Below are 21,522 nucleotides of genomic sequence, written 5' to 3' on the forward strand. Positions count from 1 at the left end.
GCTTCGGCCCAGGGATTAATATGGTCAAAAATAGAAATTCTTGTTCCATGCACATATCCGGCGGTAAATTGTACGGCGTAAGAATGACTGGCCACAAAGAATATTGTCTACCAGACATTCCAAATGGACTAAATCCATCGGTGCATAACCCAAGATAGACATTCCGAATATTTGTAGCAAAATCTGCGTGTACCTTGTTGAAATGTTTCCACGCTCTTGCGTCTGATGGATGTGCAACCTCACCATCTCTCTGGACATGTTCCGCATGCCACCTCATCGATGCAGCAGTCCTCTCAGATTGATATAATCTTTTCAATCTGTCTGTAATTGGTAGGTACCACATCCTTTGGTACGGTACCCTATTCCTCCCACGGCCTTGCGGTTTGAATCGTGGTTTTTTGCAGAATCGACACTCTTCTAACTTGTCATCTTCTTTCCAGTAGATCATGCAGTTGTCGATGCAAACATCAATCATCTCCGAAGGCAACCCAAGACTATAAACCAATTTCTGAATCTCATAATAAGATTCAGCAGACACGTTGTCTTCTGGCAAATACTCTTTAAACAACTCCGCCCATGCATCCATGCAATTCTCAGGTAAATTATGATCCGTTTTAATATTCATCATCCTAGCTGCTAGAGACAATTTAGAGAGACCTTCTCTACAACCAGTGTAGATTGGTTGATTTGCAGCATCTAGCATTTCATAAAACCTTTTTGCATCCAAATTAGGTTCTTCTACATTTCCAGTTCCATCAGCTATTGTTGTAGTTGTTTCTAAAAATGCATCACTAATCATATCTTGAACCCTATCATGATCTACCATCTGCTCATGATCTTGATGATAATTATAATCATTATGCAAATGATTCGGTTCTTCACTATGATGACCATCCTCAAAATTATTATTACTACTACTAGCTTCATTTCCCCCATAACCCTCTCCATGTTGATACCAAATGTAGTACTGTGGTGTAAATCCTCTGTTTACTAAATGCTTCCATACAGTTTCACTACGTGCAAATTTTGAATTCTTGCATTTCCGACAGGGGCAGAACATCTTACCGCTTTCCTGTGTGATCGGTGTACAGCCCGCCTGGTGCATGAATGTCTCTAGCCCGCTCAGAAATGCGTTCGTCACCCTCCCGTCGGAATCTTTGTGCAAATACATCCAACTCCGTAACTCGTAAATACTACCGCCACCGGCCATTTTTTTCTTAGATTTTTTTTTGAAATCTTTTTTTTTCTGATTTTTTTGGGATTTTTTTTCTCCCGTTTGTGTGTTGTGAGGAAGAGAGTTGTGAGAAATGACATATATATAGAGAAATTTTCGAGTTGGGTAGTTGAAATATAACAACGATTTTACAAGGAATATTTTACATGGATTTTACATGGTTTTAACATATTATTTACAACGACTTTACGACGAAATTAGGTAAGTTAAAGCACATTGAATACACGTTTTCACCTAAATATAACGGTAACATGCTTCGTTGTAATGTCGATGTAATGATTACGACGTATTTCTCATTCCACGTACATTCGTCGTAAACTTACATGGAGTTTACGACGAAATCCGTTCGTCGTAAATTTACATGGCGTTTACGACGAAAGTTAGATTCCTCGTAATTTCGTTGTAAAGACCATGTAAATTTACGACGAAATATTTTCGTCGTAAATGTTCGTTGTTATGGGCACGTTTTCTTGTAGTGGATCCCTCCGTGCACTTTTAGACTCGGAAAAAATAATTTAAAATTTCTCGAAAAAAAATAAAGAGAAGTTTAAATAATATATATTTCAAAGCTTGTACGAACATGAATAACACGCATGAATCCCTCTCAAGGATTAATAGGAGGAGTAAGATCTTTGTCAAAAATGTATGCTTTAACTGCCTGGTGAGACTTGAGAATCTAGCGGATAACCAAACACATGTCAAGCTCTTTAATCGTGAAAGGCATATATGTTTGTAGAGAGTAGAGACCACCACACCAACTTGGTAAATAAGATTCTTGAGTAGTTTTGATCTTTGCAGCAATGAATTTAGATTTGAGAGAGTGACACATCACACAATCCCCACACTATATTCTTTTCTTTTTCATCCACATAAAACGACATTTCCTTATTGTTAAATCTCCCTTTATTCCATTTCCTTTAACCTAAAAAGTCCACTTCTATTCCTTTACCTTATTATTACATAAAATTGATACTATATAATTATTGTATTTCATGCATGACTGGTTTTAGACAGTCGAATGAAACCCTCAAATATTAAAGAGTAAGGGTGGGCATTAAACCAACCCAAATTACGGGTTGGTTTGGGTTTGGTTTGGTTTGGGTTATTTGGGTCTAAGAAAACTTTGAACAAAAGTCAACCCAAATTAGTTTTATTTGGTTTGGTTTTTGTTCGGTTTGGTTTGTGTCCAGTTCGGTTTGTGTTTAGTTTTAGTTCGGTTTAGTTCGGTTTAATTTGGTTTTGTTTGTATTTTTCAGTTCAGTCGAGTTGATCTTTTAGTTTTTTTCTAGTTCAATTACAAAAATATGATTTATAAAAACATAAACAAATCATCATTTGACACTAAATCATTATTTTCTTCGTATTTAAATGTAAAACCAAACATCACCAATAAATATATAGAAAATGTAATCCAATAATTTATATTATTATCTTCAAACCTAATATAAATATAATAAAATAACTTTCTGTTTTGATGTTAATGAATGAGATTCATATTCTTTTGTTTTATTTTTAGTTGTGTTTATTTTATTCATTTAAAAGTAAAATGTATAAAATTATGTTTAGTTTTTTAGGCTAAATGGTTAAATATATCGAATCTTAATATTATTAGTATATTTAATTAATATAATTAAAAAATACTTCGATTTTTCGGTTTTGTTCGGTTTGAAACCAAACCAAACCAAACTATTTGGGTTGATAAAATCTTGAACCAAATAGGTTTGATGTATACTTTGGTTTGGTTTGGATCGGTTGGGTTGGTTTGGTTTGGTTTAGTTTTTTTTCCCACCCCTATTAAAGAGCTATTATAAGGTTGTATTACTTCCACATTATCAAAATAATTTGTTTTTGATAAAATTCAATTGTTTCCCTATTCTCGATGAATAAAAGTTTTGGAAAAGGAAAACTCTCTCTCTCCTCACGACTGCTCTCTCCCTTTCCTACTCTCGAAAGTCACCGGAGCTCTTCCTCTCCGGCGGTCGTTTGCCGCATTCTTAGCGCGACCGCCGGACCTTGTGTTCTCTCCTTTCCCTGTCATCTCCCTATGTGTTCTCCTCTCTGCGGCGGGAATAACTCGATCTTGGCTTAGATCCGGTTCAGATCCGGTGGCTCCATAGCTTATCTAGTCAGATGGTAGGAGGTGGCGCCGCTTGAGGACGACGGCTGCTCCTTCCTGTGTCTGGCGAAGGTTAGCTCTAGGGTTTTCTGACCAGCGATTTTCTCTCACTTTGGATCCGGTTTCTGTGCGAGCAATGGTGGGTGTTGCGTTGATGAGGCTTTCCTGGAGCTTTTGTTTCTCTTCCGGCGTGAAAGTGCGGTGGAGTTGCTCTCAGCTTCGGTGTTTGGTTCAGATCCAAGATTTCACGAGTCTAGGGTCTGTCTCTGTTTGCTCCACTGATGGTCTGTAGTGGAGGCGCGTGGGGTTCGTCGGAGGTCAGATCTATCTCGATCTACCAGTGTTCTCCAGTGGCAGCGCGCAGGTTTAGCGGCGGCGCGTGGTGGTGGCGCGTGATGGACCGACAGTGGTGGCGCGTGCTGTCGGATAGTGCTTCATTTGCTCCGTTTGTAAGCGGTTTCCGGTGTATTCGGTGGTTTCCACGCCTATACCTTGAAGCTCTCAGCGGTGAGGCCGTTCGTCTCGCTCGTTCTTCCCAAATAAATGATGACATTGTCTTGTTTCCTTTGGTCGTTTTGGCTAGTACTAGTATCTGTGCGGCAGTAGGGCACTCGGGTTTGTTGCTTCTCCTGTAGGTTCATTTCCGGAGGGTTGGCTTCTTCGCGGTCCGCTTTCTCTATATGAGTTCTCGATTCAAGGGGTGTATACGGTCACGGAAGGTCAGGTTTGGAGACGGCAATCTTCAGGTCTGCTTTTTGAATGACGGCATCGTCGCGTGGAGGTTCTCTCTCGTGCCGTCGGTGGTGCGTCTATCTGCTTTGGTAGTACGCTCGTGCTTTGATTCTCCAAGTCGGTTTGTGTTGGGATGGTTTGTGTTGGGATGTGTTGTTGGAAGCTGTAGGAACCGTAGCTTCTAGGTTTGAGGGCACCTATCTCTCGGTAGCTCGCGGTAACCGGCTACTTTATCTTCGGCCTTCCGACCTTGTTTGGTCTTAGCTTGTCTTGTTGTTTAGCTAGTAAATAGGATCGCCGATCTTCTTTGGTTGCATCTCATTGTTTATCCGTTTGTTTAGTTTTGATTTTGCATTCCGCTACTAGTTTTTCTCAGTAATCGCTGTCACAATTTAAAAATTGGTATAATATTTAACATTTTACCAAAAAAAAAAAAAAAAAATTGTTTTGTTAGCATTAACCTAAAAACGTATATTGTCTTCTAAATCTTAGATCCGGCCTTGAGTTCACGAGCAGTAAATCACTGAGTAATAAATTAACCACCACAAATCTACAGCAATCATTTCATTTTGGACCTTTCATACATTTTTTCGTAAAGGCAAAAAGCGACCCAGGCATTACCATGCGGGCCTGGCTTGATTCTGCATCGACCAAAACGAACTCCTCCTATTCCATCCACATTTTCATTCTCTCAAGTGCTTGTCATTCTCAGACCAACTTCGCATATTTACTATATAGTTATAGATACTTAGATGATCTTTTGAGTTTTTAGATGCTATCCCCACGATTAAATGTTGTTGGATCTTATTGGTGACAAAACAACCGCTTAAACTTTTCTGTTGTTATGAGAGATGGTGGTATATATTTAGATATATAGTAAGAAGTAAGGGAACGACAAATTGACAATAAAAACTTTTGTACAAACAGACCAGCATATACCCAGGCATCAACTTCGTACCGTCTGTCTTTACCATTATTTTCTTACTGCATCATCGAACAACTATCGTGATTTAACATCACACAAAGTAGAATGATATATATCTTCACAATCACATCAAAATGGACAGAATCCTATCGAAGTCATCGTGACTTTTTGAGTTGCAACTTGGACCCACCAGCTTTCCAATCTAATTGTTAATTTTTCTCTTGGGGTTGAATTTTCAGCAGAGAGACACTTTGCTTTGTATCTTTTTGTGTGTCTCTCTCAATATGTAAATATTCTTCTCGATCCATTTTACCTAAACGACACCTGACACATAACATTCTTTAGATCTATATTATATGAAATAATTGATATTATACAGGGCATTACAATTAAAAACGTATACTAACTAAACTAAAGAGTTCAAATATCAGCAGATTTGTAGATAGGCACACCACCACAAATGAAGAAGCAGATATAGCAATTTGGAAATGAATGATATCCAAATATCTAAAATATAGTCTATATAGCAAAAAGAAATTTTATTCAATTCAATTTGAATATAACTTAATATACTAAAAATACCTTTTTATAAACTACATTTCACAAAAATGAATTATCCTAATAAATTTTATCCGAAATATTTAAAATTATCCGAATTATTTGATATTTTATTCAAACAACCCGAATTACTCAGTATTTAACCAAAACCCTCCCAATTATCCGATTTCATTTATCCAAGTTATCTAAAATTTTAAAACCGAAACGGAGCCAAAAAATTTGGATAAACTATGTTATCCGAACTGAACCAAACAAAATTAATAACTGAATCGAAACCAAACTAAATTTCATAGATATCCGAAGAGTTTCTAAATCTCTAAAACTGAAAATTGAAAACTAAAATACATGGATCAAAACCGAACTGAAAGCTGAATGTTCATGGCTAATATAGAGGCTGATCGTTATAAGTGAACCGAACTGAAACGGACCAACCTAAACTGAACCAGAGTCTATGTGCAAGCCGTTTGGTGAAGGTTTTCTTCGATCAGATTGGTTTTTAAGTCATTTTTTGCTCATGTGGCGGCCACCTACCAGCCCGGCCCGGCGACTTGTTTAAGTCAACCAACAAAAAGTTAACAACACAGTTAGACATATGGCCAATGGAATATCACATTTTCTTCACTGTTTCTTTGTATATTTTATTATTCGCATTAAATTATTTTTCTTTAAACGACTGGTTGAATTGAATCAAAAGATTTGTAACTGAGGTTGAATTACTATTGTTTGTTAATGGAGAATTGGAGAATTACAAGTTTGCAACGTATAATCCGTTTTCCCTAAGGATTTTAAATATGGTTTACAAGTCACGCAGAAAAACGAATGAATATAAATTAAATCAAGGAAAAGATTTCCCAAGGACAAATACTCTCAATCTCCAAACTTAAATATCAAAACCTTGTAGTACTATATAACTTCCGTCTCGTTTGTGAAGACCAAAATGATATAAGCTGTGGAAAAAAACAAAATGATTATGAAAATAAATGGAGCGGTTAAGTTCAAAAAAAAATAAAAAATAAAAAAATAAATGGAGCGGTCCCTGCAGACCCAAACGTATCGACCCATATTGGACCCTGTTTATTTCATAGATTATTAGATAGGGTCACATGTTTTACATAGTAGGTCCGTGAGCTTTAAAACCCTAAGAATATATCTACCCTCTAATTCCATTGCATGTAACAATGTGAACTCAATCATTTAATCAGTTTTCTACTGGTTTAAAAATTACAACACGTCACATTGGAGATTATATATCATCTAAGCTGACCATCTTACGTGTACGGTTCTCCATTTTCGACGTTTCAGACTTATATATACAGGTATACGATGTCGGAAGATATTCAAATATATATATATATATATATATCTTTTTTTTTTATATACCCTATCGGCTGATCTGATCCGGTCGGTCCTAGGAAAAACGCTCTTAGTGATACAGAGTGGACTGGTTACCACACTGCATAACCCGAGTTTGGAATATCTAGGAGATGGACCGATCATCTATTACAATCCACTATGTTAACCACTGGGGTCGAAGCTCAAACCCAATCTAACCAAATAATAATAATTTAATTTTGATGAATAATTGAACCACAAAGTGATGTAATTACACATCATATTGTACTATCACCAGTTCGTGGTGTGAGCAGTGAACCTTATCACCAGTTTTTCTTACATATACAATCAAATCACGTATTGATGCAAGTTGGACGTATTTCCAATCTTGAAGTTGGATTCTTTTTGAGATGGGTGAATAAAGAAAAAAATCTACAGTGATATAACATGAAAGCTCATAAACATTGATTTGACATGATTGTAAGTTGAATTGTATTATAAGAAGTAGCCAGGTGGTGTGTGAATGCATTTATGGATTTAGAAATGAAGAAGAAAAAGATTGTTAGAAAGTGTATAGTCTTTTTCATGAAATTATACAGACTAACGACAATTCCCAGGATGTTGCTCCTGATAGAGAATTCTGATTCATAGTTGAAAGAGAAGCAAACTGAAAATAAGATGAGTTCACTTCTTAATATGGATAAGCTATGTCTGCAAAAGAATGTGAAACGGCCCATTGGACTTTGCGATAAGAATATGTACAGAGTCCAGTAAGATTTTTAATATTGCCATTGGCTCCTACATCTATTTATTTTAATTCTTAGCGTCTTTTTCAGTTGAGCTTTAAAAAAACAAAAGGCCCATGTGACGAATCTTCCAGCTCTATTTTGTTTTTTTCTTTCTTTCTTTCTATCTTCTTCTTACGCATGAAGAATTCATGATGATGATTGCTCTATTTGTTTGTTTGTGATATACTATAAGCTAGACATGTACAAAATTATGTCACTCGATCCTATTTATATAAGATGAATACAAAGCATGTGACGTCATACTGTGGAAGTGGGAGTTGTTAGATTATTAGAGCTGGTGAAACAATTACACAGATTCTCTACCATTTTTATAAAAGCAAATCTCTACAGAACAGAGAGAGGAGACAAAGAGTTGCATTGAAGTAAGAATGATTGAAAAAGTAGCCACGGACGGACTCATGCCATAAACAGTTTATTTTAACTTTTCATTTTAATCCCCTATATATTATTCGTGAAACATTACAACTTCTTTTTGTATCCACGTGTCATCATTACGATGATTCTTAGAATTATTAAAGAAATAGGTTGGTCCATCTAATTATATAATAAACTTTTTATTAAACTAACCATAAATTCATTATTAATGTCATTTATTATTTCTTTAAATAATAATTACGGAATTGCCTAATGTGGATAAAGTATATATCAAAATTAATGATTTTGAATAATAAAGATCTGAAAAAAATGTATCTTCTATCAAATTTGTTTAATTTAAAACTATTAAAATAATTTTAAAAAAAACACAATAACCATATTATAAAAATTTAGATTTTTCTGTATATTTTATATTTTGAATTTTAAAAAATGACTATAAATTACTGAAACTGTTAAAAGTCTCACATTCAAATTTTGCGATCCATGGTTTAAATTTTTTGTTATGACAAAATACAAATGATTAAAAATCTAATTTAATTAATCATTAAGATTTAAAATATATATATTTATATATATCATTCTAAATTAAACTATAAACCATATTGAATAAATAAATATTTTAGTTTCAAAATTTACTTTGAATAATTTTTTTTGATAAAATTTTTGAACTAACATTGATAATTTTTTTTAAAATTATCAATTACTAAAATTATTAATCCCACAATGAAAATGTTTTTATCAGTAATTTAAAGTTTTTGCTATTAAAAATACACTTGATAAAAAAAACATATGAGTAGAAAGCATCATTTAAAAAAAAAATAGATATTAATATTAAAAATATACTATGTATGTTAATATCATTTAAATTTAATTACATATCCTATCAAAATTTTTTTAAAAAATGTTTGGATTAATAAAATTGATTTATACGTTCGCACCAATTTAATTATATATGTAATAGTTACTGACTTTTAATTATTTAATATATATTTATTATTTTATAATATGTAAGGACATATAATACATAAAATAATTTATATATATAATGTTTATCCCGCGCAAAGCACGGATCTTAATCTAGTTAATATAATAAAACTAAAAGTAACCTTAGATTAGCAGTAAATATCATTTGAGAATAGAAAATAACAAAGAAAGTTTGGTCAGGGCAGTTAATGGCAACTAGGAAGGTTAGATATGTGAAAAGGTATCTTTTCAGTGATTCATTATTGTACGCTCACCATTTCTTTCTTCTAAGAAAAAAGTCAGAAATAATATACATATATAAGAGCAAAAAGATATGAAAAAGTTTTGATTAAATCAAGAACGGATGCTAACAACGTACGCGTGTCATCATGGCATTGGTTAAGTCAGGTTTGAGTCGGTGTTATAAAAAGCTACACTTCTCACCACCACCCATGCCTTTCTCTCTTGAAGTAGACTCAAAGCCATCGTCAGATCTCAGATCTCAGCTCTCCATTTCAAGCCATGGCCGAGAAGGGCAAGGAAAAGGTTTGTCTTCTCTTCTATTCTTATTTTGTTTGTCTTTGGTAGACAGAGAGAGTTGTGTGGGTCTTTAAAATTTTCATCTTGTGGAGCTTTTAATACTCTTCTTTTCTGTTCACTTCTTGTTTTGTTTATTATTTATCTTTTGTATATGTGGATGTGTTTTGTTTTGTATGGATTTTTAAAAAAACACGATCGAATAAAAATAGGTAGACTTTGTGGAAGCTATTAGAAGAATCTTTCTCTCTTTCTTTCTTTTTGTGTCAGAGATCGAATCAGTTCCAAAGTGTGGTGATCATAGTTTACCATGATTAACTAATAAGACAGAACCTGAAGTGATGTCTATATCCAAAAAACAGGTAACTATGATGAAGTTGAAGGTGGATCTTGATTGCGCCAAGTGTTACAGGAAGGTCAAGAAGGTTCTTTGCAAATTCCCTCGTGAGTTCCTTCTCTCTTTCTTTTTTATAAAGATTCTGGTGAATTATTATTTGTTCGATATGATTCCATTGGTGATGAAATGGACTGAGTGGATAATGATTTATGTGATTGGGAACAAGAGAAATCAGAGATCAAATATTTGATGAAAAGTCCAACATAGTCATCATCAAGGTGGTTTGCTGCAGCCCTGAGAAGATCATGGACAAACTTTGTTCTAAAGGTGGCGGCTCTATCAAGACCATCGAGATCTTAGAACCACCAAAGCCGCCTCAGCCACAACCCCAACCTCCTCCCCAAAAGCCCAAAGATGCTCCCGAGAAGCCTAAGGAGCCAGAGAAACCTAAAGAGCCTGAAAAGCCTAAGCAACCTGAAAAGCCTAAAGAACCCGAGAAACCTAAAGAACCTGAAAAGCCTAAGCAACCCGAGAAGCCTAAAGAACCCGAGAAACCTGCTGCGCCCAAAGCTGCACCCGCACCTGCTCCAGCACCAGCACCGGCACCTGCTCCAGCTCCCGCTCCCGCTCCTGTCCCGAAGCAGCCTGGACCTCCGCCACAGATGGTGCCAATAATGCCGCAGGGGCAGCCAGCTGTCATGTGTTGTGGGCCCTACTATGGTAGTTATGGATGTGGGCCAACGTTCAATGGATATGGAATGCCGCCGCCTCTACCGTACGAGTGCTACGGCCGACCAGTCTGCGATAGCTGGGGAGGAGGACCACCACCTAGTTACCGACAATGCCACCTCACCAGATGCGATTACTTCAGCGAAGAGAACCCACAGAGCTGCTCCATCATGTGATATGACTCATTCCCTTTTTCACTCTGTTTAAATCCTTATTTTTCTTCAAATCTTTCTTTTTTCTTATACAAATAATGAAAAGAATATATATAGAGATGTTTATGTATAATGTTGTGATAGTAAAGCGAATAAGGAAGTAAGGATCTTTGTATTTTGTAAATGGTAGCCATTTCCATTCGGTTGTCCATTTTGAAGCTCTAATGTAAACAGATAAAAAGCTTGTTGCATTTTCTTAAATATACACCAATAAAAATACTTGGCTTTATCAATAATAATTGGTTTTAAATGGCAGTAATTTTAGAGATATTAATTTTCTTATTTTTTTCTTCTAAATAAGTCATCAATTGAAGTTTGATGTATATTCATTTCGTAGGTGTATTCAAAATTTCAAACAGTCCAAAAGGTTGGATTGAATACATCAAGGTTAAGATATGCACCTTACGCGGAATGAACATTATATATATAAATTATTTTAGGTATTATATGTTTTTACATATTATGAAATAATAAATATATATCGAATAATTAAAAAATTCCGTAACTATTACATATATAATTAAATTGGTGTGAACATATAAATAAATTTTATTAATCCAAACAATATTTTTTTTCTATTTGATAGGATATATAGTTAGATTTAAATGATATTAACATATATAGTATATTTTTAATATTAACTTCTGTTAAATTATGTTTTTTATTCATATGGTTTTTTGATCACTTGTATCTTTTATAGCAAAAATTTTAAATTATTGATAACAAAATTTTTATTGTGAGACTAATATTTTTAGTAATTTATATATTTTTTTTCAAATTAAGTTCAGTGTTTGTTCAAAGCAATTATTAAAAAAATTGTTCAAGGTAAATTTTGAAAATAAAATATTTTTGTATTTTATATGGTATATAGTTTAATTTAAAACAATATATATATATATATCTTTTAATCTTAATAATTAATTAAATTAAACTTTTTACTTATATGATTTTGTAATCATTTGTATCTTGTTATAACAAAAAAAATTAACCAAGGATTAAATAATTTGAATGTGAGAATTTTAACAGTTTTAATAATTTATAGTCATTTTTAAAAATTCAAAATATAATATATACAAAAAAAAACTAAAATTTTATTATATGGTTAATGTGGTTGTTTAATTTATTTTAATAGTTTAAAATTAAACAAATATGATGGAAGATATACTAATTTTTATCAAATCTTTATTATTCAAAATCATTAATTGTCATATATACTTTAGCTACATTAGACAATTTCGTAACTTTTATTTAAAAAAATAATAAAAAATATTAATAATAAATTTACGATTGGTTTAATAAAAAATATTATATAATTAGATGGACCAACATATTTCTCTAATGATTCTAAGAATCATCATAGGGATAACACATAACTACAAAAAGAACTCGTAATGTTTCTCAGTTAATTTACAGGATATGTTTTTTTGTTGTCAACCATTCGTTTTATTAAAACAAAAGTATAATGGACAATTTTACAGACAGACTCAAGCTAGGCCATAAACTTAAAGATAATGATGACCAAGTTCATGAATGACAAGTGGTCAACTCGTGGCTTCATTTCCTTGACCAAGAAAGAAAAACACGGTGCCAAAAAACTCGTCTGAGCCATCAATCTCCATCTCAGATTTGTTTGAGTCTGCTTGCATGTTCTTCTAACCTTCAATCGCCATCGATTTTAAGATTTTCTTCTCCAATCGTTAGAGTTGAGCTCAAGGAAAAGCTTTAGGCCACGTTCGTTTCTGTATTTGACGCATCATCTATATGTAGCATCTAAATTCAACATCTAAATGTAGCATCCGAATGCAACATCTAGATGTTAAGTTGTTCGATTTTTATTTCATCGGCGGAAAAACACATTTTCGAGTTTCGGCGAGAAACTCATTTTGCTGGTTTCGGCGGAAAATATATGTTTTCCAGTTTCGACGGGAAAACATGTTTTCGGGTTTCGGCGAAAAAAATGTTTTTCGTTTTTGTGCGGGAAAACACATATTTGGGTTTCAACGGGAAAACATGTTTTCCAGTTTCAACGGGAAAACATATTTCCAATTTCAACGGAAAAATGCATATTCAGGTTTTGGCAGAAAAACACGTTTCCGGGTTTTTGCGGGAAAACATGTTTTCAGGTTTTTTTTTGCGAGAAAACACATTTTTTGGGGGGGTTTTGAAAGAAAACACGTTTTTGGATTTTTGGGTTTTTGCGAAAAATATGTTTTTCTGGTTTCAACAGAAAAACGTGTTTTTGGGTTTCGGTGAAAAGCGCGTTTTTCGGATTTCAGCGGGAAAACATTTTTTTGATTTTGGCGGGAAAACATATTTTGGATTTCGACAGGAAAACGCGTGTTCTAGTTTAGGCGGGAAAACACGTATTTACTATTTCGGCGGAAAAACGCGTTTCCAAGTATTGGCGGGAAAACACGTTTTCGGATTTCAGCTTGAAAACATGGTTTTCAGAGTTCACTGGAAAAACACGTTTTCTGGTTTTTGTTAGAAAATACATTTTCGGGTTTCAGCGGGAAAACGCATTTTTAGGTTTTGCGGAAAAAATGCATTTTTTGGTTCAGGTAAAAAATTTCCAATTTTCGTATTAAAAATATTATATAATAATTATAATAACTAATTTAATTATTTTTTTATATTTGTATTAAGGTTATTTACGTCTTTTGGATTTTGAGATGCAAATGTAACATCCAAAATCCAAACTTCACTTTTCTAGTATCTCATATTATAGATGTTGCATCTATATGCTACATCTAAATGTTGATGCAATAGTGTCCAAACGAAGGACATCTGAATTCTAGCATCCAGATGCAGCGTCACGATACAACGAACATGGCCTTAGTAGAAACAAGAATATAATCTTGTTGGGACGCTGACACCTATGGCAGCTCCAAACTCTTTTGGATTCTGAACTGAATCTCCAAAATATTTAAAACATGATCCAACTCTTAGGTCTTAACCGCTGTGGAGATTTCGCTTAGACACATAGCTAAGCTTGACACCACCTCCGTATCAAGAGCTAAGCGTTTCTAACGACAGAGAAATCCAACTTGTCCATCAAATGGTGTGAATCTATAGTCAATGCAGAAGGAGAAGAGCTGTATCATATTTATGTTCAACCTAAACTAAAAAAAGGTAGGAATGTTAAGCGGTTTTGATTTGGTTGAACTGAACACTACAAAAATCGCCTAAAACAAAAAGAAAATCGTCAAAACGAAGCAAAAGATACAATCTTTAGATCGAAAATTATCTTACATCAAAAAAACAAAACAAATCTCATCCTCCCTCTGAAAGATGAGTCTATGAAGAGGGATAGGAAGAGAGTGATTAGAGAGAAGAGAGAGAGGACGAGATTTGCATGTTATTAACTTAACGGGCTTGTCAAATTTCCCGTCTGGTTTGTAATAATGGACTTTTAGCTGCAACTTGGCCTTTAAGATCACCTCCAAACCCCAATGCGTCATCGTCTAATGGAAAGTTAGTCGCACTGCGCGGTGGGTTTCACTCAATGAAACAGCACGCAGATATATTCAGAAAAACTAAAACAACAAGAGCTTCTTCTTTTCTTTTTTTTCTTCTTCTTCTACAAAGCTGCTTCGACTAGCCTCTTGGATAAGGTCCGACTCTGCCACAGCGAAGAAACAACAAAGAGAGAGAAAAAAAAAGAATGTCATTTCATCTATGCTCCTCTCCTTCATCACTCCTCCACGATCCTAATCTCTTCTCAGTTCACCCGAAACCCACTCCAAGAACTTTCTTTGCCTCTTACAACCCCAACTCTCCTCCCTTCCACTCCAGAAACCTTCTCCAAACAATCCACGTGTCAATACAAGAAGCGATTCCACAAGAAACCCACATCGAAAAATCCAAACTTGACGCGAACCCACCAGTCGCGGGCTCCAAAAGAAACGCCTGGGTGAACCCCAAGAGCCCTAGAGCTTCTCAGCTCCGTAGAAAGTCGTACGACTCGAGGTACTCTTCTCTCGTCAAACTAGCCGAGTCTCTAGACGCGTGTGCCCCAAACGAGGCTGATGTCTCTGATGTAATAACTAAGTTCGGTAGTAACCTCTTTGAGCAAGACGCCGTTGTTACCCTCAACAACATGACAAACCCAGAAACCGCGCCTCTTGTGTTGATTAATCTTCTCGAGACGGTTAAACCGAGCAGGGAAGTGATTCTCTACAATGTCACAATGAAGGTGTTGAGGAAGTCCAAGGATCTCGAGAAGGCCGAGAAGCTGTTCGACGAAATGCTCCAGAGAGGAGTTAAACCGGACAACGCAACGTTCACCACTTTAATCAGCTGCGCTAGGCAGTGCGGTTTACCTAAGAGAGCTGTTGAGTGGTTTGAGAAAATGCCTTCCTTTGGCTGTGAGCCTGATAACGTCACTCTAGCCGCTATGATCGATGCCTATGGTCGTGCTGGTAACGTTGAGACGGCCTTGAGCTTGTATGACCGTGCGAGGACCGAGAAATGGCGTATCGACGCTGTTACCTTTTCGACTTTGATTAGGATATATGGTTACTCTGGAAACTATGATGGGTGTCTCAACATCTACGAAGAGATGAAGTCTCTTGGTGTGAAGCCTAATCTCGTTATTTACAATAGGTTGTTGGATTCCATGGGTAAAGCCAAGAGGCCCTGGCAGGCGAAGATTATTCACAGGGATCTTATTAGCAATGGGTTTGAACCTAACTGGAGTACTTATGCTGCTCTTGTTAGAGCCTATGGTAGAGCTCGTTATGGGGATGATGCGCTTGTGATCTACCGAGAGATGAAGGAGAAAGGATTGGAGTTGACTGTGATTCTCTACAATACTCTCTTGTCCATGTGTGCTGATATCGGATACGTGGATGAGGCTTTTGAGATTTTTCAGGATATGAAGAGTTGTGGGACTTGTGAGCCTGACAGCTGGACTTTCTCTTCGCTCATCACTGTGTACTCTTGCTGTGGGAGGGTGGCTGAGGCTGAGGCGGCTCTGCTTGAGATGAGAGAAGCTGGTTTTGAGCCTACTCTGTTTGTGCTCACGTCGGTGATCCAGTGTTACGGGAAAGCCAAGCAGGTTGATGATGTTGTGAGGACGTTTGATCAAGTGTTGGAACTTGGTATAGAGCCAGACGACAGATTCTGTGGTTGCCTTCTGAATGTAATGACTCAGACACCGAGTGAGGAAATCGGTAAACTCATTGAATGTGTGGAGAAGGCTATGCCAAAGCTTGGTCATGTAGTAAAGATGCTGGTTCAGGATGAAAGCTGCGAGGAAGGGGTGTTGAAGAAGGAAGCATCTGAGTTGATTGATTCCATCGGCTCTGATGTGAAGAAAGCATATTTGAATTGCTTGATTGATCTCTGTGTTAATCTCAGTGAGTTGGAAAAAGCTTGTGAGATTCTACAACTGGGGATGGAGTGTGACATTTATTCAAGTCTACAATCGAAATCTGCTACCCAATGGTCCTTACATCTGAAAAGTCTCTCTCTCGGGGCAGCTCTTACCGCTCTTCATGGTTGGATGAACGACTTAACAGAGACAGCTCTGACATCGGGAGAAGAGTTCCCTCCGTTGCTTGGAATCAACACTGGACATGGGAAACACAAATACTCTGACAAAGGTCTAGCAGCTGTTGTTGAGTCTCACTTAAAGGAGCTTAATGCTCCCTTCCATGAAGCTCCAGATAAGGTTGGTTGGTTCTTGACTACAAGTGTTGCGGCAAAGGAATGGTTGGAGTCTAGACGTTCATCAGGAGAAGTTTCTGCATAGTTCTTTGGTATGTAACCTTTGGTATGTCTATGTGGCTTTGGGTTTTATTCACTATGTAGCTTTCTTCATCCTGATACCGGAAGTTTCTGGATCAGGAAAGATTTTTGTAATGCTAGCAAACTCCGTGTTATACACATTTGATCAAGTCTCCTTCAACTTAGTTCATGGTCTTTTTTTCATTATCCTCGTATTGACTTTTATAATGAAGGGTGGGCATTTGACTTGGCCAGTTGGCCTCCTGATAAAGCATGCTGCATTGTGAAACAAGATATGTTTTTCAAGTGCTGCTACATTAGCTTTACCGTAATTAAAGAAAAGAGTTAGTGGTCATATGATGGTTTGCACGTTGGTCCAAGAGCTGAATATAAAACTGCGGGAGTCAAGGGCATCATCAGAACTCACATCACTAGGCAAAAATGGGAAACTGCATTCCCACGTTGCGCTGCAAGCATGGAAACAAAGTTAGAGATGTCTGGTTGGATGAGAGGTCAACAGAGAATACGAAGGATCAACCTCGAGAGACGGTTGGGAAGAAAACTGGGACAAGGCGGTGCATAAAGATCACTCTGACAAGGAAGCAGCTGGAGATGCTACTGAAAAATGCAGAGGGTGTTTCCTTTAAGCTCCCAGAGACTTGTGGGAGCGGCGAGCGGAAATGGAAGCCATCTTTGCAGACAATATTAGAGGTAGATAACTTATGATGCGGTGCACAAAAAAAAAAAAAAAAAAAAAAAAAAAGATAACTTATGATGCCATAATTTTGAATCTTGATCTGGACTGAAGCTGAGTAGCAGAAGGGAGATCAATTTTGATGACAACTCAGTCTAGTAGTTTTGCATTCTCCTTAGTGAATCTTGTGCTCAGAAGAAATATCTTGTGATCTGTAAAGTTCTCAACTTACAGCTCCTTTAATAGGTTTATTTTTAGGAACCTATAAATAAAGGGAAAATGTCACAGTTATGTGATGGTTAAGTGTTTTATTTAAATTCTGTAATGATGAATCGAATCAAACACTTGTGTGGTAATAATAGCAAGGTGGAGTTTTATTATGTAAACAAAGAAGGGAAAGTTGATGCCTTTCCATTGGATATGATGAAAAGGAAGAAACTTTGCAAAGTTTAAAAACAAAGACTTTTGTGTTTGGTAATCAAAATGAAGAAAAGAGACAAAAGGCATCTCCATTGCCGATTATAGCCCTCGACATTCTCCACATTGTGAGGGTATTCATGTCATTCCAATAGAGTAATCATGAGTAGTTGATTAGATTAAGGGTAACCAATGGAATCTTCACCAAAGCACACAGTCAGTAAAGAAAAGGACTTGAGACCTTGCGTTGATCAGCAAAGCCAAAAGGTACACACTTTTGACATTAAAACCATCTCCAGTCTTCAGAGGTTTTAGGCTTCAACATCTCTCTCTCTCTCTCTCTCTCTCTCTCTCTCTCTCTCTAGACCAAAGGGAAAATGGAGATTCAAGCAAGACTGAAGGAATACAAACTCCATTTCATGGTCGCAATCATCATGAGTGTCATGGTGTTGTCCCTCCTGTACGCAGCACCCAGGATTCTCGACATATTAGCTTATTTCTGGCCTCTGTTTGCGTCAACGGCCGCCTTCTTGGCGGTGGCAATCACCTTCGGCGGCTTTCAACAGCTTTCAGAAGAAACTACCGGCGAGGGAATCATGGAATACGTCGCCGGACGGCCTGGTGATTCTCACAAGTACGATTGAAAGATTTGTATCCCAAAGTCTCCACCACTTTTAAGAGCTTTACAGATGTATATGATTTGGTGCACTTATGTCAAATAAAAATGTCACTACCATGTAACAATATCAAGTTGATAAAAAGACTATTTGCATAAGCATAACATTGATGTGTAGAACAGGGTATATAAACTACAATTGTGACAAAGGAACATATAATAACTCAAATAGAGCGCACACATTGATAGATAGATTACATAATACAACACAAGTCTTATAGCTGAGCAATACCTTTCTTCACAAGCATATCATAAACTCTGTCCACTTTGGTTGGATCAATCTTGAACAAGCTATATGCATCAGACTTCTTCGTCACATTCCCTTTGAATATCTCATGTGACATCACTTGTTGCATATGTAGATAAACCGGTGGAACCAGCTTGGCCTCGCTGCATAGACGCTTCTCCTGCGGACAAAAAAACAAACAAACTCTTTTCTTTCAGCTCAATCTCAAACGCTTGTTCCACGTGTTTGTGGTATCTCTGACACTTACGGATTCAGACAGCAGTTGCGACTCCGTGAACCCAATCAGGTCCAGATCATTCACATAGCTTGAAGATGCTTGCACAGGTGGTCTAGTTCCCAATTCCCCTGCACCAAATTGACCGCTCTCTTTCCCTCTGTTCATCATCCCTTCTTCGTTCTCTCGCTTCCTCTTCCTCGCCAGGTACCTCTCTGCTTCAGCCGTGGAGCGACACCCTGCCATTTGAGCTTCCTGCTCCCCCCACACACATACAGTCCAACACAGTGAGCTCGCATCCAAAACAAACCAAACAAACACAGTTTGAGAGAGTAGCAATGTCCTTTACCTTGAGATCTTTGAGCCGTTTCACCATGCGGTACTCGCTCACAACGCTGCGGAGTAGCTCCTCATGCTCCTCTTTTGAATGAAAACGCATGAACACGTCTAAACGCCGACACTGCATTTTCTCCTCCTGAGACAGCTCCTTCTCGAAGGGGTTTGGGTACAAGAGGTTTCTGTCTAGTATGAACTCCTTTCTACGTTTCCTTTCATCAAGCCTTTTGGAATAAATACGCAAGACACGGAGCTTGAGGTCTTTTTCTTCAGGAGTATCGTTGTCTTTGAACTCCATCTCAGCCAAGAGCTGCTCAGCATCGTTGTCATATTCAGGGTCGAACTCTTCTCTTTTGTGGTTGTAGTTACTCAATTCAACCAAAGAGTTGTTTCCAGGGGCAACAACAGGTTTCTTTCCTCCAAAACTCCTGTCTGTATGAGACTCTAAAAGAGGTGGTGATCAAAGATAAGATATAACTACTTGTGTGAGCTATGACCAAGTAAACAACACAACAAGAAGCACACATATAATATACCAAGCAAAGAACTCTACCTTTTTGTGTGTCTTCAACTCTGCAAGATAATTGAATAAGAGATAAGAAATAGGAGTAAGGCATCACTGTAAAGTATCTGTGAAGGAACAAGAGACATACTTGACTTTAGGAGGAGAAAAGGGGTACTCTTCTTTCATGTTCTGCTCTGCTGCCAAAGAAGAAGCTATATTAATTTTCAGAATTAGGATAGCAACCATTAAAGCAAAGTAGTGTAGACCTTTCTTCTCTTCGATGCGTCCTTTGGCCATGGCTTGAAGTTCTTTCTTGTTCTTCCCTGCTACATGTGACATATCCTGGGAAATAAAAAAAGGTTGCTCCTAGTTAATGACATTGCAAAAGGCTAGTACACTACTGTGGAAGATATATGTACTTCAGATGGATATAGCATACTGGAAGTGGGAAGAAGGGAGAGTTAAGATAAATGTTTCTGTAGTGCTCGAGACATTGTTCTTTACTCTTCGTTCCCACATGCTCCGCGACCTCTGCCCAGTTTCCCATTCCATAAATTTCAAGTCCCTGAATCAAAGGTACCAAAAAAAAAAGAAGAAGTTTTAGTTGTTTGAAAGAAACAGAAACAAATAGGCTACATATCAGTAAGAAGGGAGTAGTAGTAGTACCTCCAGGAGAAGCATTTCATCATCAGCACTCCAGTCCGGACAAATAAGCGGGAAAGTTAGATTTCCCTGACAAAAACAAATCAAGTATGTTTGGTTTAAATGATGAAATCATTACAGAAAACTCGAGTCTTCTTTGGTGAATCAAACTCTTGACACACTAAGAAAAGGAAAAGCAAACTAACCATAACACGGTAGGCGTGATCACATTTGTGAGGAGTGATCTCAGCTCCCACAGACATACACTCAACACAGAGATCAAAATCAGGACAGACATCACACTTGATCCTGATTTTGCCAGTAATGTCTTTCTGGCAATAATCGCAGTTGTACTTCCCTCCTCCCTCCGTTCCTGTAACTGGAAAGTTTAATGTTTTTTGAGTTCAAAAGGAAGAATATTTACAGGAGACAACAAAAAAAAAGGGGAGGGGGGGCTTTGAAGAGAGTACCCATAGAGGAAGACTCAAAGTTCTCCACATTAGCCGCATTTTTCTTCTTCCTCGTTCTGCAGTTAAAGTCACAATCTTACAGATGATGAAGATAAGGAAAGACTACAGCTACTGAAAGATTTCTAAAAGCTACCAAGATTCACAGAAGCTTGCAATTCAATCAATTTCGGAGGAAGCAGACAGAACCCATGTCGGAAAAAAAAATAAAAAAAAATCAATGATTGATTCATAGAAGCTTGCAATTCAATCAATTTAGGAAATTTGGAGGAATCAGACAGAACCCATGTCGGAAAAATAGGAAGGAGCATACCTCTGGGTAGGGTCTTCGAAATTGTGGAAGTTCCCACGAGAGCGACCCATTGCTTCCGAAACAATGTCAAAGTCGAAGAAGGGTACTTAGGGTTTCGGTAAAAGCTATAGTAGAAGAAAGATCCAATTGGAATTGTCCGAAGTTGTCAGGTCGGATCTGTAATGAATAACGACGGTGGCCTTTGTGTGTTCTGTATCTGTTAGAACTTTCCGACCTGAGATAATTTAGGGGAGGTCGAGGAAGGAGAGGAAAAGGAATTTCTATTTTCTAAAGTCACTCTTCTTAATTAGCATCATGATTAAATTTAACTGCCCATCTACACTATAATATTTATACTTACTACACTAATGTAATTGCACTTATTGTTTTTAAAAATATTAGTGTAAATTTCAGTTAATGTTAATTACTTGCTCATTACATTT

The 21,522-nt window shown here is 36.8% G+C and overlaps 3 protein-coding genes across 10 annotated transcripts; 2 read left to right on the plus strand and 1 right to left on the minus strand.

Annotated features, from left to right (window-relative positions):
• Positions 1–9,308: 9,308 nt before the first annotated feature.
• Positions 9,309–11,095, plus strand: LOC106416171 (protein TsetseEP-like). The gene is made up of 3 exons (XM_013857009.3): positions 9,309–9,590; positions 9,944–10,025; positions 10,147–11,095. The coding sequence occupies exons 1-3, from the start codon at positions 9,567–9,569 to the stop codon at positions 10,821–10,823; spliced, it is 783 nt and encodes a 260-aa protein (XP_013712463.1). The 5' UTR covers positions 9,309–9,566; the 3' UTR covers positions 10,824–11,095.
• A 3,365-nt stretch (positions 11,096–14,460) lies between these two features.
• LOC106414964 (pentatricopeptide repeat-containing protein At4g16390, chloroplastic-like) lies at positions 14,461–16,793 on the plus strand. Its single transcript, XM_048766115.1, has one exon. It carries the CDS (start codon positions 14,524–14,526, stop codon positions 16,612–16,614), a length of 2,091 nt encoding a protein of 696 aa, XP_048622072.1. The 5' UTR covers positions 14,461–14,523; the 3' UTR covers positions 16,615–16,793.
• A 1,658-nt stretch (positions 16,794–18,451) lies between these two features.
• On the minus strand, positions 18,452–21,395 carry LOC106414965 (transcriptional adapter ADA2b). 8 transcript variants are annotated; one of them, XM_048766120.1, is made up of 11 exons: positions 21,101–21,395; positions 20,791–20,846; positions 20,527–20,699; positions 20,345–20,410; positions 20,118–20,243; positions 19,945–20,020; positions 19,827–19,872; positions 19,727–19,746; positions 19,187–19,605; positions 18,871–19,092; positions 18,452–18,783 (listed from the first exon to the last, which is right to left on the minus strand). In XM_048766120.1, the coding sequence occupies exons 1-11, from the start codon at positions 21,148–21,150 to the stop codon at positions 18,592–18,594; spliced, it is 1,446 nt and encodes a 481-aa protein (XP_048622077.1). In that variant the 5' UTR covers positions 21,151–21,395; the 3' UTR covers positions 18,452–18,591. The 8 variants fall into 8 exon arrangements, with proteins under 8 accessions (XP_048622077.1, XP_013711007.2, XP_048622076.1 ...); XM_013855553.3 differs by having other exon boundaries at positions 19,187–19,617; XM_048766119.1 differs by having other exon boundaries at positions 19,187–19,617; positions 20,527–20,693; positions 21,101–21,384.
• Positions 21,396–21,522: the final 127 nt, after the last annotated feature.

The sequence above is a fragment of the Brassica napus genome, chromosome C8, assembly GCF_020379485.1.
Source record: "Brassica napus cultivar Da-Ae chromosome C8, Da-Ae, whole genome shotgun sequence".
NCBI classification, from domain to species: domain Eukaryota; kingdom Viridiplantae; phylum Streptophyta; class Magnoliopsida; order Brassicales; family Brassicaceae; genus Brassica; species Brassica napus.

Excerpts from the sequence above, each read along its gene's own strand:
- LOC106414964 (XM_048766115.1), top strand. The coding sequence starts at position 14,524 with ATGTCATTTCATCTATGCTCCTCTCCTTCATCACTCCTCCACGATCCT.
- LOC106416171 (XM_013857009.3), top strand. The coding sequence starts at position 9,567 with ATGGCCGAGAAGGGCAAGGAAAAG. Across the intron at positions 9,591-9,943 it reads CCGAGAAGGGCAAGGAAAAG|GTAACTATGATGAAGTTGAA; the intron begins GTTTGTCTTCTC and ends TCCAAAAAACAG. Across the intron at positions 10,026-10,146 it reads GGTTCTTTGCAAATTCCCTC|AAATCAGAGATCAAATATTT; the intron begins GTGAGTTCCTTC and ends TGGGAACAAGAG.
- LOC106414965 (XM_048766116.1), bottom strand. The coding sequence starts at position 21,150 with ATGGGTCGCTCTCGTGGGAACTTCCACAATTTCGAAGACCCTACCCAG. Across the intron at positions 20,847-21,100 it reads TTCGAAGACCCTACCCAGAG|AACGAGGAAGAAGAAAAATG; the intron begins GTATGCTCCTTC and ends CTTTAACTGCAG. Across the intron at positions 19,747-19,826 it reads TTTTCTCCTCCTAAAGTCAA|AGTTGAAGACACACAAAAAG; the intron begins GTATGTCTCTTG and ends ATTATCTTGCAG.